Source organism: Syngnathus acus, chromosome 24, assembly GCF_901709675.1.
Source record: "Syngnathus acus chromosome 24, fSynAcu1.2, whole genome shotgun sequence".
NCBI lineage: Eukaryota > Metazoa > Chordata > Actinopteri > Syngnathiformes > Syngnathidae > Syngnathus > Syngnathus acus.
In genome coordinates this window covers 1335582-1353337 of record NC_051108.1, presented here as the reverse complement: position 1 = coordinate 1353337, position 17756 = coordinate 1335582, and the positions used below count along the sequence as shown (strand labels likewise).

General features: G+C 47.1%; 2 protein-coding genes across 4 annotated transcripts; both read left to right on the top strand.

The window, feature by feature from the left end:
* Positions 1-1789: 1789 nt before the first annotated feature.
* hbs1l (HBS1-like translational GTPase) lies at positions 1790-11716 on the top strand. Of its 2 annotated transcripts, XM_037245192.1 has the most exons (18): positions 1790-1956; positions 2488-2553; positions 2734-2859; positions 3006-3227; positions 7323-7431; positions 7514-7764; positions 8092-8257; positions 8341-8458; positions 8795-8941; positions 9207-9281; positions 9367-9484; positions 9940-10008; positions 10072-10176; positions 10269-10359; positions 10435-10543; positions 10644-10744; positions 10836-10980; positions 11050-11716. In XM_037245192.1, the coding sequence occupies exons 1-18, from the start codon at positions 1914-1916 to the stop codon at positions 11059-11061; spliced, it is 2073 nt and encodes a 690-aa protein (XP_037101087.1). In that variant the 5' UTR covers positions 1790-1913; the 3' UTR covers positions 11062-11716. The 2 variants fall into 2 exon arrangements, with proteins under 2 accessions (XP_037101087.1, XP_037101088.1); XM_037245193.1 differs by lacking the exons at positions 1790-1956; positions 2488-2553; positions 2734-2859; positions 3006-3227 and adding an exon at positions 3572-3592.
* A 470-nt stretch (positions 11717-12186) lies between these two features.
* aldh8a1 (aldehyde dehydrogenase 8 family, member A1) lies at positions 12187-17508 on the top strand. Of its 2 annotated transcripts, XM_037245201.1 has the most exons (9): positions 12187-12685; positions 13057-13204; positions 13267-13422; positions 13569-13718; positions 13792-14048; positions 14200-14361; positions 14471-14948; positions 17230-17386; positions 17477-17508. In XM_037245201.1, exons 1-7 carry the CDS (start codon positions 12539-12541, stop codon positions 14921-14923), a joined length of 1473 nt encoding a protein of 490 aa, XP_037101096.1. In that variant the 5' UTR covers positions 12187-12538; the 3' UTR covers positions 14924-14948; positions 17230-17386; positions 17477-17508. The 2 variants fall into 2 exon arrangements, with proteins under 2 accessions (XP_037101096.1, XP_037101095.1); XM_037245200.1 differs by lacking the exons at positions 12187-12685; positions 17230-17386; positions 17477-17508 and having other exon boundaries at positions 12727-13204; positions 14471-14949.
* Positions 17509-17756: the final 248 nt, after the last annotated feature.

The window sequence follows — 17756 nt, the reverse complement described above, 5'->3', positions numbered from 1 at the left end:
CACTTGTAATTACGATCAGGCCTGATGAGCCTTTTGTCCCCGAGCAGTCATCAAAATAGTTTGCCCGCTAAAGACACACTCAGGGGCAATGGGCTGCGTACTTTCTAATGCGCTGAGGGATTGCTGAGAAACAAAACATTGGCTTGTACTGAAAACATCCGTGCTTGTTGAATGTTGTGTATCATCTGGTTTGGGATCAAAATGTGTCACATGGCCAGCGCGTTGTTTGCCCTGCGTCCCACGTACACCTGTGCATACATGCGTAATTGTGCCACTTGTCATCTATTCAACTTTGGTCAAGTGCGTCAAATATGGAGCGCTGGTAATTTAGGCCGCTTTGCATTTCAATTGGATTTGCACCTATGCAAATGAACGCAGCGCCTGGACTTGCAGCATGTAAGAGAGACGCCGTAAGTATGCCTGCGACTGTTGCCTGAACCTCGAGGCTATTAGTAAAAACTCCATCTTGTTATCTGAAACCAAATGGAGGGGAGCCCGAACCAGGCTATGCAAATGAGACGAGTCGTAGTAGGTGTGAGCAGGAAGCCGGCCTGACAATCCACCCAGCCAAAGATTTGCATGGACGCGAAGTTTGGGAAGTTTGCAAGCGGCCTTTTTTCACCTTTGCAAAGAATTGGTTAATTGGTTCGTTTGAATCGTGTCTTTAATGATGCAGCCATTTGGGCTTCGGGTACCCCCCCCCCCCCCCCAACTTGCCAGCAGCACTGTCAGAACGACAGCAACAAAACATGGAAACCAAATAATCATTGAAAAATGGCTGAGGGTGAGGCACATGCGTCACTCAAGTACATTTCTTTTTAAGGCTGAATAATGACGATTAGTGATGTTCAAATGTCATTGCAATTAAAAAACGTTTTATGATGGCAACAGTTTAAACCTTCAATGGATTATTTCGAGGCTGCAGCTAATTTGAGTCACTGATCAAAACGTATCAATGAGTTGTGCAAATTTGGGGATTACTGTGAGTGCCACTCATGAGCAACAATAGTCATTTCTACATCAAGCGCAAATGTGATTTCGTCATTCGTGTGGCAGTCTGTCCCTCCATCTGTTAGGTGAGATACAATCACAATCTCTTGCAATATTTTCCATCCCCATCGTGTGGCTTTGCCGTGTTTTGAGTTGCTTTGAGTTGGAGACGCCCTGGAAACATTTAAGGTGTGATGCACTTGATGATCAACGTATCTTCTGGGTTATTTTAGCATCCTCGAAATATCCCGCGCACATTCTCACACACCTCAGCAGATGTCTTTTTTTTTGTTGCTCTAATTTCATACAAACCTCATAGCCCGTTCCACCATTGAGATAATGCAAGTTTGTTTTTTTGCACCTGCGTTTATCAGATTGTTTGACATTTCCATTTTCCTCTTTTTCATCTCGGCAGGCTACTATAGATGCCCCCGCATGCACGCAAATGTGTCATGCTATTTTTGTGAAGCACTTTGAGTACCCAAGGTAGAAAAGCGCCATACAAGCGATAGCCCATTTGCCATATAATTAGCCTTTCGAAATGTGTAATGAAAAAAATATATCTATATCGCTGACGTCAGCAACAACCAAATTGATGATAATAAGCGAACCCATAGTGAAAAGTGACAATCTAGAAAAATATTCATCAGCGGGGTTTACTTATGTTTACCACAGTAGTTAAACTTGAATTCTTTGAAGAACCAACTCTTTATGACGTCAGTGGCCCGTATGTTTACATCAGTAAATAAAAATGATTATTATTCTTTTTATTGACTTGTATGACACGTGACATGTATTGCGCATGCGCAGAAACGACGCAATGGCTCCCGGATTCTGACACCCATGTCACAACATTCGACAACAACAACAAAAAACGAGCTCAATTTCTCCCAGCTGGCTCCACAAAGCACACATGAGCCAAAATGTCTCGACATAGAAACGTCCGCGGCTACAACTATGACGAAGGTACCTTAACTCGGCGAGTGGGTTCAACCTCATGGCTAGGCCGCAACATGCTAAGCTAGTTAGCTGGGAAGCTAATTTACCGTGTTTTTCAATGGCGCGCGCTAGTGGCTAAGGTTATCTTAGCTCGCGTTAGCTTGTTTTGCTGTCGTGTCAACTACCAACCACTGCATTATGTTATCCAAATGTATCCTATCGCCAAATTGTCTTATATGGACGTGACAGAATGTGTGAAATGGTAAAGGCGTAATATTAGTAAAACGTTTTTAGAGCCCGCCAAACGAGCGCGCAAACTCTTATTTTGGCCAAAACATAAATGTATAGTATCTGCCGAATTCCCTTTTCGCGACATTTCATCATATCAAATTGTCAAAATAATGTGAAATATACCTGAGAGTAACTGTTTAGATACCGTTTACTGTGCTATTAATTAAATGCCTAATAAATAGGCAGGTGACATAAAGAATGCGCTGTTCTATTCAGTCAATGAAAGAGTTCTAACTTATACTTTCCTTTCTTATATTGTATATTTAGATTTTGAAGATGATGACATGTACGGCCAGTCTGTGGAAGATGACTACTGCATATCACCAGCAACAGGTGGTTTATAGATAGAAGCGTTCATTCAAGAAGCGTGTGATGAAATTTCACACTGGCAGAAACCTCAAAAGCCTCCAATGACAGCGGCTGAGATCGTCGCACCGTCACCTCTTTTGCTTGCAAGATGGTTTCCCAGCTATATCTGCTGGCTATATGCTGTTATTGTGTGTCTTTCTACAGCAAATCAATTTATCTACTCTCGTCGAGAGAAGCAAGTGCCGAAGGAGGAGCCCCTTGAGGAGGAAGAATATGAAGATGTACCCATGTCCCCCACCGTTAGCCACAACCTGGACCCACTTGAGCAGGGTAACATATTGATAGCTTCACCATATTTGTAGTTATTGATTTTAGTCATTGATTTGTTTTTCTTTTTTATCGTAGTTCATAGCAGCGACGATGATGATTATTTTATATCTTGAGCAAATCATTTGGTGTATGTTGTGGCCTCTCAGCCAAGCTCTTCTCCTGCCTGGACCACATGAGGGCCGTGCTGGGTGACTCAATGCCGGACTCCGTGTTGAACCAGGCAGCCATCCGATGTGGCTTCGACGCACAGAGGGCGCTGGACGTGCTTCTTTCCGAAGACCCCAAAACAGCCCCCGTCTCCGACAACGCCGCCGTCGAGAAAGCGCCGTTACCGCAGAGGAGCAGACAGGCGGCTGTGATCGAAAAAGGTACTTGTAGTTGTTTTTATTTTCAACGCTGGAATAGCGTGATCCGAACTTTTTATTTTCTTGGAGCTGGAGATTCGCAAAACAAGTCCCACTAGTTGTAAGCGGGTTCCCTCCTGTGGTACGTGAAAGAATTATTGCCCAATTGCGGTTCACAAATACCCCTAGGAATCCTTTTTCCAGCAGTTTCAATAAAATGCAGTCATTTCCAGTTAAACTATGTTTTATTAAAAAAAAAAAAAAAAAAACACATTGAAGACACATTTTTAACGAATTGCCTTTTTCCCTCCTTCTCGTGTTCCTCCGGGTTGGTGGTGCGCTTCTTCTCCCTCCTCTCGTCTTTGCCAACTGCAACCGGCATCCGTAAGGTAAGGAGCCGACTCGTTTGCCTCTCTGCCAGATGCGGCCGTCGCGGCGCCCAAAACTGACATATTCGCGAGCCCTCACCCGCTCGACATTTCATCGCCGCTCCCGCCGCTTGGCGTCTGCCAGCGGCCGAATGCCAGCGGGCTAGGCGTTTGCGGCGTTGGCCTGGCGCAGCTCATGTCTGAGCAGATAGCAGTGGGCCAGCAGGGGTCCAGTTTGGCCGCTTCAGCTCTTATTTTGGACAACGATTTGTCTTTGGGCACCTTAGCGTCTTTAGATATGTTATCAGCCCCTTCACTACTTTCAGCCTCTTTGAGTAGCCTCGCCATATCGCAGCCAGGCTTCAAAACGTCACCTCCTCTTCCTGGATTGGGGTGTCTCAACACTCAGGGGGGAAGCGACGTCTCAGTTTGCCATCCTAAGGGCAGTCCGTCATTGGCCGATTTAATCCAGGAGCATTCCAGCCGGAGCCCCGTTTTCAGGGGCACCGGCGATGCGTCAGGCGGGTTACGCCAGCCCACTCTCTCGCTGGCCGAGCTCGCCTCGCAGCACCAAAGCAGAGTCGCCCACCTTCCCAAAAACGTGGAGATAAACCTTTGTGAGCTGGCGCCGGAGGCCCGTCAGGCAGCGGGTACGCCAAAGCGCCCGCCGGGCCTCCCGGAGCCACGTCCTGCCTGCAAAACCTCACCGGGGACGCAGTACTTCCCTAGCTCGCCCGACTTAGCGTCCAATCTGGTGGAAAGCGCTCCGAAAGGCGAGGCCAAAAGCAACGGGGGCAAGCTGGAGAACCCGAGGTCAAGCCAGAGTATTGATTTGAACGCTCTCATGGACAACGTGGACGATTTCCCCTGGCCGTCCTCGCCCGGGCCGTCCTCGCCCGGGCCGCCCACCGTAGGTGCGGACGCGTCGGTCTTCGCTCGACCCTCTGTCTTTGCCAGCACGTTGGCCTTCCGGAGCCGGCGGCAGCACAGAAGAGCCAAAATACTGGCTAAAATCGGAAGCGCTCACTTGGTCTTTCCCCGCGAGGCTAAAGAGCAGCACAGACTATTTGAGCAGATCGTCCCGTTCGCGTTTGACACGCCTTCGCCGGACGACATCGTCAAGGCCAACCAGAGAAAAGCTTTCACCAGGTAGCCGCGAAACACGAGACTGAGGCAAACCTCGCGGAGACACTTTTTGGACCAAGCCGCTTCTCATGGGGTGGTAGATTTTAGCTTTAGCATTTCCACATTTTTTTTTTTTACAAATGTTGTCCAACTTGTGCTTCAACTGCACTTTGTCTTTGGGGACAGCCCAATCGATGTCTTACTATTTTTTATAGATCTTCTTCTTTCAGTATACAATGATGTTTTCTTAAAACTTTTAAAAAAGAGTTTAGTGAGCTGTCGTGTAATCATCTTGAAAAGTGCGTGTGGCCTCTTTTCTTGTTTTGGGGCTTGGCAAACCCCACCGAGAAACCCAAAAAGGAGGTGGTTGATGTTGCTGCAGGTGCAACTATTGGATCTGGATCAGCTAACCAGGCGGATGCTTGAATGCTGTTTGCCTTTGACATTATGGGGGAGACAACTTTTTTTTTTAATGACACCTGGAGTTTTTCTCACGAACAAGCGTGTCACGCACAGACAACCTTTTTTAGCATGAATAGTACACAAAAGCAGTATGAACAATGAATTTGTAGATTTGACCATTTGTAATTCGAAAGAGAATACATTTTGTGGTTTTAAGCGGGTGTGTCACTGATAGCTGCCTAAGGTTAATTTGCTAAATTTCAAATAAAGACAAAGTTTAAATATGAGTAATGTTTGCGCTTCTCTGCCAAAAAAGAAAAACTTTTCGAAGCCCTCCGAAGGCCTGACCAATCTTGCCACAAATTAAATATCCATTCCTGGCTATATTGCTAGCTAGCAGTTTGTAAAATCTGTCATTGTGATTATTTTAATCACCTATTTATCTAACAAAGCGGAGCCCACTCCCCACACTTGAGTCATGACGAGCTTCTGCTTTGAATCATCTGCGATTGAATGACGGCGACCGAGTGTTTCTCTGCACCTTTGAGGCATGCTGAGAAAATGTATGTCGGAGAGACTTGTTGAGTCATTTCTTGTTTAAATGCAATGAGAACCTTTAAGGTGATGAGCCAATGTTTGACTTGATGGGTGTCAACCGCACGCAGGTGCACAGGGACCCCCAAGGCCATCAAACACGGGAAAAGGATTGATAATTAGGGCAGATAGTGACAAGTTTTTTTTTTTTTTCTTCTTTAGCAGGGTGCCGCGCTCGAGGAGAAAATGTCACCGCATCAAATCTCACCGCCGCGTCACTATGACTCGCCACCTACGTCGGAAAATGTCTTGGCGTTACTCAAAGTTCACAACTTTGGTAACTCCGAACAACTCAGATTAGTTTGAATGTTGCGCTTTGCGCAGATAGAAAAATTGTTTCAATTTGGCGTTTGCACTGCGCGAAACAATCAGCAAAAAATATAAATATTTTATGTGATATGATTAATAGATAAAATTGCAATTAGGGCAAATGAGTGAAGATGGCTGACTTGCTGTCTCGAATGGAAGGATTAGAATAAAAGCGGTCCAAGCTTTTCTTGTGTGCTCAAAGCTGACATGGCTCATTAAAACGTCATCCTTTTCGACACGGCTTGCGTCATGAAGCCACGCGACTGTCAATCATGCCCATCACCCACTGCCAGCGTTTCTTCTTTAGTTTGAGCCCGTGTTTTCCGACAGGGTGGGGCGGGGGCTGACATTTGCATATCCTGGGCGAACTCCTCGTATCCTGTGCTCAGTTAGGCCCCCGGGCCCCCCCAGTTGCGAGATCCCGCTCCGAGGCCTCAGAACCTGATTTGTTGTTTGTAGTTAAGCTCAGGCCGCCCTGATGTCGCTCGGGGCCGCCCTTGGGCCGACACGCAAAAAAGAAACGAGACGAGCCCGAGAGCGCAGACCTCCACCAAGACCAAATAACAATTCAAAATAATTGTGGCTTGCTGTTGAGTTGCTAATGTGTGGCTGGAAGGAACAGTAAAATGAACTGTTGGGGAAGATGTTTGTGGTTAGAGCAAAAGAAACCAAACATTTAGGTGTGATGATAGCAGCCTCATGAATGTTGAATGAAATAATATCACGTCTTTGATGTGGAAAGAATCATTTCTTTACAGATGTATTTCACAAACGCTGAAATGTTTACACAATCCAACACGTAATATTGCCCTCCGTGGGCCATGACACACTTTGCCACTGTTTTATGCAGAAATACGTTCGGCGGTTGTGGCATAATCCCAAACATAAACAAGCCAAGAAATTCCACTCAAAAAAAAACAAAACATATGCTCATCTCTCAGCTGACACAAAAGGTCCCTTTGCTTAAGGAAATGTTTCTTTCTTTAAACATGAAAATTCTGCAAATGATCTCGAGGTGGTTTTGCAGTTTTTAAGATTCTGCAAAAATGGTCTCGTGGCGCTGTTGCTGTGCACGGGAGGCAACGGCCTCTTTGGAGATTAACCCTTGGTGAGCCAGGAAGTCACGCAGCCTCACCGTCTCAAATGAATCACGAGCGGCTCAGTATGACTCGCACGGGTGGCCGCTTGAAACTCGAATGACAAAGCATTTTTTTTTTTGGGGTCAAGACTTCAAATATGAGCAAATGTGAGAAACTCTGGTCAGGCAAATAAGAGAGTTGAAGGAGAGTGAACGTAATAAACCTTCTTGTGTTTCTCATAGCTAAAAGCAGAGACTCGTCCAACAATAAACTAGACTGTGAAGTGGTACCCAAAGTGGCCCGCATGACCGTCTCTGGCAAGAAGCAGACCATGGGCTTTGACGTTCCCAGGTATCTAACACACCACTGGACAGAAGATTAGGTACACCTCCTCGACCCGCATGACGTTGTGGCGTTCTCTCGCTTCGGCTAGCGGGGAAAACGGCGTCGTGACCGCTGTGGCGCGGCGAGGCAACAGCCCTGAAATCACCGCGGCGACACTCGCCGCCGGCGAGTCCACACCCAAACGACCCGGGACGCCTTCGAGGGGTTCCAACGAGGACGAGCTCGCCGGCGGCGTCACTCCCGGCCGCTCCGCCGGAAAGGCCCGGCAGGCTATTGACGTGAAAGTCGAACTGGAGAAGCGTCAAGGAGGCAAACCGCTGTTGAATTTAGTGGTGATCGGTAAGACGATCATTTTCCTTATGTTTTGCCGCTTCATTAAAATCTAAAGAGGATATTTATCAAATTATAGAAATAAATATATATATTTTTTTGTCTTAGTGTTTCATATTGATTCGAAAAACCTTCTTAAAAAAGTACGTGGAGTACTCAGGGAGCTTTATCTATTCTTTTCTCCAGTATCTTGTTTGTCTGGCTATCTCCACTTCTGCAACATCTCCAGCTTCCTTTGGGCCAGCTCTTATCATCCCCTACCTGCTTTATCACTCCCGTCTTCCTTTCCTCGAAGTGGGTGTGTCAAGTCTCATCTGGCTTATCCCGTCCGTGCAGGTCACGTGGACGCGGGGAAGAGCACGCTGATGGGACACCTGCTCTATCTGCTGGGCAACGTCAACAAGCGGACCATGCACAAGTACGAAACTGAGTCCAAGAAGGCGGGCAAGGCGTCCTTCGCCTACGCCTGGGTGCTTGATGAAACCGGCGAGGAGCGGGACAGGTACGCCGAAATTTGTATATTTCTTGACTGTACGGTGCAGGTATTTTTTTCAATGAGAAAAAGAAATGCCTCCTTGACCGCAGAGGTGTGACAATGGACGTGGGCATGACCAAGTTTGAGACCAACTCCAAGGTGGTGACACTGATGGACGCCCCCGGACACAAAGACTTCATCCCCAACATGATCACGGGAGCCGCCCAGGTAGCCAGCCACACCTGCTCCCTTCTCAAACTCCGTTTTGAAACAAAGCGCGACTGTTTCTCGCCTCCTTGCACCTCTTTGGCTGGATCTTGTGGTTTTGGGTGTTGTACAGTCAAGGTGCGCTTGACGTCACCTTATGTCATTTCTCAATGTACCGTATGACTGTCCTCGCGCTAAAAAGCAGTAGCACCTTTCTCACGTCCTCGAGACACGTTGCATAAGGCATACTCGCTTTCTGCTGACAGTGGGAAACTAGGTGGTGTGCCACCAGGCTCACGACATAGTCCCCAAATGTTTCCATTGCACGTCTAAAAAAAAAAAGTCTTTTCTCCTCAGGCAGACGTGGCCGTGCTGGTGGTGGACGCCAGTCGTGGGGGCTTCGAGGCGGGCTTCGAAGCGGGCGGCCAGACCAGGGAACACGCCCTGTTGGTGCGGTCGCTCGGTGTCACGCAGCTGGCGGTGGCGGTCAACAAGATGGACCAGGTCAGAACCAAACGGAAATAAATAGAGTCGAATAAAGCCGCGCCCCTCCATTCGCCGCACTCGTCGCCTTTGTTCGACGAGCTGGTTCGGCCGCTTGCCTGTCCCTGCTTGCGCGTCGCTCCCGGTGATGGCAGTCCGAACTCCTTTAACCTCACTCAACTCGCTCCCTGACATACTTGGATTCCAGTTGTCCGTGTCGTAATTGCCGACGCATTGTTGACACCACTCCTGAGTGCTAATTGTGTGCAACGACTCTTATCCGCAGGTTCATTGGCAACAGGAACGCTTCCAGGAAATCACCACCAAACTCGGCCACTTCCTCAAGCAGGCAGGCTTCAAGGTATGTTGAATTACAGATGAGATGATTGCATGACTTCAACAAATGACAACTATTTGAAATGTTTTTTTTTTTTTGCTTGTTGCAGGACTCTGACGTTTTCTACATCCCCACCAGCGGCCTGTCGGGGGAGAACCTCAGCATTCGCAGTACAGTGTCCGAGCTCACCTCGTGGTATTCCGGTCTCAGCCTGCTGGAGCAGATCGGTAATGCATGATAAAAGTCAGGCGAAAACCTGTAAAGTCATCCGGTGATGTTCTTTCACTTTCAACTCAGACAAGAAAAAAATGCAAATGTGACGTAATGTATTGTTAACATTTAGGGTGTGTTTCCCTCGGTCGAGTTTCCCATGCAAATCGCACGGTAAACAAAATACTGACTAAGCGTTATTCATCTAGTTGCACAATGACTTTGTAATTATGACCTCTTTCAACAAGCTAATGTGTCTGTCATGATGCAGCGTCGAGTGAAAATTGCACCAACCCGCGACACCACCTCGACACACCTTTTTCCAACCACCAAAATGATCGTAATTCCTCGAATCCAACAGATATGACAAATGTAACTTTTACTGTCATAAATTGAATCGTGTAAAATTGCAACATGTAGCAAATTGTTGTATCTTGACACTCCTGCTAATTTGTCTGCCTTCCTTACAAAGATGCCTTCAGGCCTCCCCAGCGCTCTGTGGACAAACCTTTCCGACTGTGCGTGTCTGACGTCTTTAAAGGTAAACTCGCGCTCTCATCCCGTGTGTTCTGCGCACCCGACCCAACTTGTTTTCTCCGTCCAGACCAGGGCTCGGGCTTCTGCGTCACAGGCAAGATCGAGGCCGGTTACATCCAGACTGGAGAGAAACTGCTGGCCATGCCCCCCAATGAGACTTGTCTCGTCAAAGGTGTTTTTCCACTGAAAATGTTCATGGAGTGAAAATAAGCGTGAAAGGACTGTAGGGATTAACACTGCCACCGTGTGGTCACTACGTGTCAGGAATCACTCTGCACGACGCCCCTTTGGATTGGGCTGCAGCCGGGGACCATGTTAGCCTGACGGTAACTGGCATGGACATCATCAAGATCAAGTAGATGCACTCTTCTTTTTTTTGTCTGGTCCAATTAGCCGTGGTAACAACTGATCATGTCTTGCCTCTCTTCAGCGTGGGCTGCGTGTTCTGCGATCCCAAAGAGCCCATCCGAGTTTGCACTCGATTCAGGGCGCGACTCTTGCTCTTTAATTTTGAGGTTCCCATCACAATAGGCTTCCCGGTAAGCGCGTGATTTCAATCTTCCCTGCCCTATGAGCCATCGTTTTGCCCGCACTCATTTTTGATACGCATGTTTTACATGATTGTATTTGTAATTGCAGGTCTTGCTGCATTACGGCACGGTGAGCGAGCCTGCCACCATCACTAAACTGATAAGCGTTTTGCACAAGAGCAGCGGAGAAGTCCTCAAAAAGAAACCAAAGTGAGTGCTTCTTGGAGATGCTAACTAAAAGGGCTGGATAACCGCAAAGAATCAGGAAGGTGGCTGGTGTGTAACTTGCTTTGCTCTCAAGGTGTTTGGGGAAAGGCATGAACGCCATCGTGGAGATCCAGACGCAGAGGCCCGTGGCGTTGGAGCTCTACAAGGACTTTAAGGAGCTGGGTCGCTTCATGTTGCGCTACGTGGGCTCCACCATCGCGGCAGGCGTGGTCACTGAGGTACACACACCAGATGTGCCAAAATGGATCCTGTTCGACTCGATCCTATCTTTTCCTTTTCCACTCCAGATCAAAGAATGAGGGCCGCTTACGTCGGGGTCGCGAGCGCCACGCACCGACCTCCGGCCTCAATCGAATCGGCCCTCGTCGGCCAATCGCACCGCCGCGAGCCTGAACGAGATGGCGGCGTCCGGCGATGTCCAGCTTCCACCCAAAAGACTCGCATGACGTTTGCGCCCTCGTCAGACGTCCAGTGGTTAATGACACTGGTTGACGGTTGGTTAAAAAAAAAATGAAATGTAACAAATAAAACCTACGCCGGAGGAGCCGCAACAGAGCAAACTAACGGCGCAGCTTGTTATTTAACGGAAAAGGCCAACAATAATTTGGAGTCAGATTGAACCCATCTGATTTCGGAGGAAATGTTTGGTTGTGTTTTCCAACGCCCACTGTTCAGTTGCACCTGAAGTGATGCGGCTCGCTCTGCAGACTTTTACCGAAGGTTGATGACATGAAGATAAAGCGAAATTGCTCACAGAATTGCCTTTGTTTGAAAATATTGTACACAGCATTTTTTAGTTTGATGCAAAAAAAAAAAAAAAAAGCCAATGTGCTTCAATGTATCTTTTTTTTTCCAGCTGCTCTCATGGAACGAAAAACAAAAGGAGCAAGTTTTTGAAAGATGACGCGTTTGAGCTGCTAACCGCTTCTAAATGTTTTTTCGGAAGAAAAAAAATCATGACAACAGTCTCATTAAAAACGGATTAAGAAATTAAACTAAACTGTTTGCTCCTTGCTTAGTCATTGTTTGACAGTGTTCAATAGCAATGAGGAGAAATGTTGGACAAATACTTTTAGTAACGGTTTTATATTTAGTTATGAATGCTAATTTAATTTGTTGGGAAAAGTTGACGAGTGAGTGAGTGAGTAAACGGTGATTAAAATGGGAGTCGTGTAACAGCTTAACTAGAATGGATTGCTAACACACCTTTCATGTCATGCCAGACTAGTTCATTTTAATATTTGTTTTACAATAAGTAGGGAGCAAATATTTTGCTTTGCAAATACCTGCAGCCATGATCTGGCCCCTTAATTATGTGTTGAAATTAGCCGTGGTAGGTTTCCCTTGACAGTAAAAGAAAATAGAAGGCTTGGCTCCTTTCTGAGTTGTCACCTCACGATGCCCCTCCAACATAACACATGGCACATGTTTTTCAATGTCATGCTTTCAATTCCCTCCTCAGGTTTCAATTCCATTTCAACGTCCTAATTTTCGTTTAGGTTTTCCATGTCTTTGATTCTCTTGTCATTGAAAATGTCTGCCTTTGCAACCTTTATTATTGTGGCTGTAGAATGCCGTGGTGTGGAAGTAGATGTACAGTTGCCCTTTTTTTTTTTGTGCTATCTAAGGTACAGAAAGACACACAGCAAACACGCGCACGCGCATCATCTGCACGTTTGTTATCCTGGCAAGCTCGAGAGCAGCTACTGGGATTCCTTTATAGACACGGACGGGTTGACTCCTCCATTTTCACTCTTTTTTTTGTGATCATCAGGAATGCAAACGAGCATGGAGGCAAGCACCTTCTTGGTCTTGGAGAACTTCATCGGAGGAAAGTTCACCCCGTGTCCGAGTCACATCGACTCGTACGACCCGTCTACGGGGAAAGTGTACTGCAAAGTGCCCGACAGCGGCGAGCGAGAGGTACAACGTTCATACGTTAATCTTTGACCACATCACAATGTGCAACATTCTCTTCTACTTGTATAAAATTATTCCATTTGACTTCTGGGTTGGCTCCAAATTGAACAAAAAACGTTGAATAGCTTCATGTGGTGGTCATTCGAACCTTTGCTCTTTGCAGAGTCAATCATTAAACGCATTGCATGCAAGGCTCTCAACTTGAGCTTTCAAATTTGCAACTGGATCAGACTAAGCGTCCTTCACTGAAGCACAAGCTCCAAAATTTCAGTGGAAATGCCCCAAGACTGAATTGCACCTTTCTCATCTCATTTTTTTTTTCTGGTTCTTCAACTTCCTCCAAAAAGCATCACAGTGGCACTTGTGTTCTTCAGGTGGAGGCGGCGGTGGCGGCAGCCAAGGAGGCCTTCCCGGCCTGGGCCGCTCGCAGTCCTGATCAGAGGGCTCAGGTCCTCAACAAGATGGCCGACCAGATCGAGGCCCACCTGGAGGAGTTGGCGCAGGCCGAGTCCAAAGACCAAGGTGAGATGTGGTACAATTCGAGCAAATTTTCCCCTCGTGCACCACATTTGACATTTTCCCAGGTAAGACGTTGACGTTTGCACGGACCGTGGACATTCCCCGAGCGGCCTACAACTTGCGCTTCTTCGCCTCGTCGGTGCTCCACCACACCAACGACTGCAGCCAAATGGACCACATGGGCTGCCTCAACTACACTTTGCGCTGCCCCGTGGGAGTGGGTAAGATATACTTGCATCAGAGTTACTTCAATATTGTCTGCATGGTTATACTGCCACCTAGTGTTCAAGTCACACACCTGCAATTTATTATAAACCATACATTTTCATTATTATGTCCCATTTTGGATTTTGTTACCATCTTGTAGCTGGTCTGATCAGCCCTTGGAATCTCCCTTTGTACCTGCTGACGTGGAAGATAGCGCCCGCCATCGCCGCGGGCAACACGGTGGTCGCCAAACCCAGCGAGATGACCTCAGTGACCGCCTGGATGTTCTGCAAGCTGATGCAGCAGGCTGGTAGGACCACATCTCCATGGAAGATATCCCCATAAAAGACATGTGAATTACAGCATCCTGCTCCATCATCCAGGTGTTCCCCCAGGCGTGGTCAACATAGTATTCGGAACGGGGTCCCAGGCGGGAAACGCCCTGGTCGTCCAACCCGACGTCCCCCTGATTTCCTTCACGGGCTCCACAGCAACCGCCCGGATTATTACTGAGCGCAGCGCCCCCTATTGTAAGAAGCTGTCACTGGAGCTGGGTGGCAAAAACCCCGCCGTTATTTTTGCCGACGCTGATCTGGACCGGTGCATCGAGACCACCGTCCGCTCTAGCTTCTCCAATCAGGTGAGGGGGGAGACATTTTGGAACTGGGTGTAGTGAACTGGAGTCACCACATGAGGGCAGTAAAGCACCACTATTAAGAGTGGTGCCAATTTCCTCAGAAATGTACTGACTGAAATAATTGACCTGCTCATCCAATCAATTGTGTTTCCAGGGAGAGATCTGCTTGTGCACCAGTCGGATTTTTGTGGAGCGCGGTGTTTACGCGACATTCTTGGAGAGGTTTGTGGCCGCTGCCAGGAAGTGGAAGACCGGCGTGCCTTCGGACGCCGGCAGCAGCAATGGCGCGCTCATCAGCAAGGAGCACTTGGAAAAGGTGCAAGATACAATACAAGCGTATTAATAAGGAAAATGAATTCAGTGTGCACATTTTTTAGCGCATTACATTATGTATGTATGAAGTTGACCTACTATTCCTTGTCCAGGTGCGCAGCTTTGTTGCCCTGGCCAAATCTGAGGGGGCCACAGTGCACTGCGGTGAAGGCGTAGACCCGCTGCAGTTGCCCGAGCGCAATGCTGGCGGCTACTTCATGGCCGCCACCGTGATCTCGGGCGTCCCGCAGGGCTCCCGTGTCATGCAGGAGGAGATCTTCGGGCCGGTCACCTGCGTGAGCCCGTTTGACGGCGAGGACCAGGCGCTGGCGCTGGCCAACGGCGTGCGCTACGGTCTGGCGGCCACCGTCTGGTCCCGCGACGTGGCCAAGGTGCACCGGATGGCGGCCGGGCTTCAAGCGGGCACGGTCTGGTCCAACTGCTGGCTGGTCCGCGATCTGAAGCTGCCCTTCGGGGGCATGAAGAGCTCTGGCGTCGGCAGAGAAGGCGGCAAGGATTCCTATCACTTCTTCACTGAGGTCAAGGCCGTCACCATCCAATACTGAAAGGCCTTGTAAGACAGGAAAGCAGGTGTGCCAACAACCTTTTTCTTCAACTTTGTCACGATACCTGAACATTGTCTGCTTTAAGAATTTGATTTAGTTTAAAAAGCGTGCAGTATTATAAGTCAAAACGTTTTCAAATTTAAATGTCTATTTTTCAACTGTGATGAAAAAAAATATCTAACATGAATAAATCCTGCAAAATTTGACCAAAAAAAGTAAGCCGTTAGACTTTTTTTCATAAAAAGAAGATAAATTTCTTTACAAGCAACGACTCATGATAGCTTTTGGTTATAACTGTTCCAATTTGTCACGCTCATATCTGATCGGGAGGTTATGTCATGCCTCATCGGACGTAATGTCAAGATTAACTCATGCTGCTGTGACATAAAAAAGGTCTCCGGGCTGCTCTGTTATGCGTTTATGATGTGCAAAATCAAGCAGGCAGCAAGACTTTGGCCCTTTTCCCACGTCACCGTGTTCCCCTTCTACACTGCATCGGCGATCCAAGTCCATTAAAGTTCATTGGCCTCGTGGCGCCGTTTGACTCGCTGACCTGAGAGAGGTGAATAAAGGCTAACTTGCTACGTGCGGGAAATAATGTCACACGCTTGCTCTTCCTTAAAAAGCCACGGCAAAATTGTGCTTTGCTTATTTAACAAAATATTCATCAGTAGAATGCAGTCATCTTAACAAACGTGAAAAGATGTGACCTAAAGTCACCTGCTTTTCCCGTGGCCCACATACTGCATGCCAGTTTTGTTGACAACAAGTCTGAACATTGAACAAAATTCATGGGGGGGGGGCATTACACGTGACTTGAGTGCAGACTTGTTGACATTCCCAATCCTCCTCTTGTATCCTTTTAGGGGGTCCAAGCAGGTCCTAATAATAAGCCGGTAAAATCAAAGGCTCGCCCAAATCCCTCCGCTGCGGGGAAAATGGAAAAAACATTATTAGTATCCCCCCCTAGCAAAAATTACTTTTTTATTTTTTTTTTATATAGACCAACTACTTAAAATTCTGACTTCATGTAAGTTTATAACCGTCAAAATTAGACTTAATAATAAATTCAAATTCACCTGAGAGAACAAAAAAAATACATTTCAATTCCCCTTGAAAAATAATATGAATGAGTCTAGCCACAATCAGCATGGAAAACTACCTTGGTAACATTCTGCAAAGTTCATTCAACCGTCCGTCCATCATCACTATCAGGGTCACAATGATTGTTTTCCCATCCATTGATGTCAGCTTAGCCCTCCGCGCCTCAACGTCCTATTGGCCGCTTTGAGACACACCACTTCCCCCTGCAGAGCAAACAAGACGGCTCTCTACGTACAAGAGAGTCACTGACCTGCCTGGCACATAGTGTCCAAAGGGGGCGGGGCATTATCGTTAGCCTGCCTGAAGCATTTCTGTAAAACAAGAAAAGAAAAAAAAAATCCCTTACCACTACAATACTCGGCCAGCACAAACACTCACAATTTACGATCGCGCTAACAATCCAGTTCAACTTGCACATTCGGCGCCAGGCACCGAGGTCCGGGATGCTGAGTCAGCATCTGGCAAGACATTTGTGATGTTCAAAATATAGAGAACACTACGAGTCCATAATCCCGCTAATGAGTCACACGCTGCGCCTGTGATCAGGCGTCCAACAAAGGGAAAGTGAGACATATTTGACCTCAGGCCAAATAGGCAGGAAGAATCTGGAAATAGTCAAATGTGTGTGCGCTGCGGCCTTTCCTTTCTGCCGCCCGAGCGACGCTCGCCGGACAGTCGCGGACAGCAGACACTCGCAGACAACGAGGCACCACACGGGAAGCGCGCGAGTGCATCGTTAGCATCTCGCCATTGTTCTCGTACAACGAGAACAATGTAGCAGCATTTGCAGTCCTTTTGTAGCTTTTAACACAATGCCCCCCCTCCCCCTAATAATATGAATTTAGTAGCTAAATATTTCTTTCAGTACTACCTTGGAATTTGCACATATAAGACATTTTGTTCAAAGTTCCTGTCAAGTGGAAATCATTTTTGGGGATGAAGTCAACACAAATGAAATGAGGATTATAAATTGTGGAAAATAAAATGTACATTTCTTTTTTGTGTGTCCATGGACGTCGCCTCCTCTGTACGCCAGACTCGTCTTCCGTGTGCGCGTCTTTACCAGGTTGCCTGTCAGCAGGCCCTTTCTCGCTCCATCATTGGCGGCTAGGCCGTAATGCCTCAGCCAATGAGAATGTGGCAAGAATTTTACGACCGCGCTGATGCGTGCAATCAATTTTACTGTGTGTGTGTGTGTGTAGGAGAAACAGCATGCTCATCAACAAGCGTGGAGGTCACCATTGGTCAGAAGCAGGATGATGACACCACGAGCAATCCCACGCATTACCTTTGCTTCCAGTCAATTAATATAAAATGCCGAGTCATGTAGCAACAGTGGAAGTCATCAAAGCTGCACACGTATGTGTTTTTTTTCCATTTTACACACATTTCAATTGATTGGATATACTGTAAATATTTGAACACTAAGCATAAAATGTCTGTGTGCAGAATGCAAATATGTTCCAACAGCGTGAACAGAGAAAAAAAAGTTGCGGCCCTGGAACAGATCCTTGGAGAACACCAACTGTGCCTTCTAAATAAGTCAAAATGTAATTTCTTCTTAGCATAATTATATATTATAAAAACAATGCATCCTAATTAAATACACAAATGCTCGTTTATAGAGTTTCTCTCCATGTGCGCACATGGATTTTAGAGAAACATGCCAAGGTCTCCTGCTGAGTGCGAGTGGAGCTCATCAGCGATGCTCTTTCTGCTCTCACCCTTC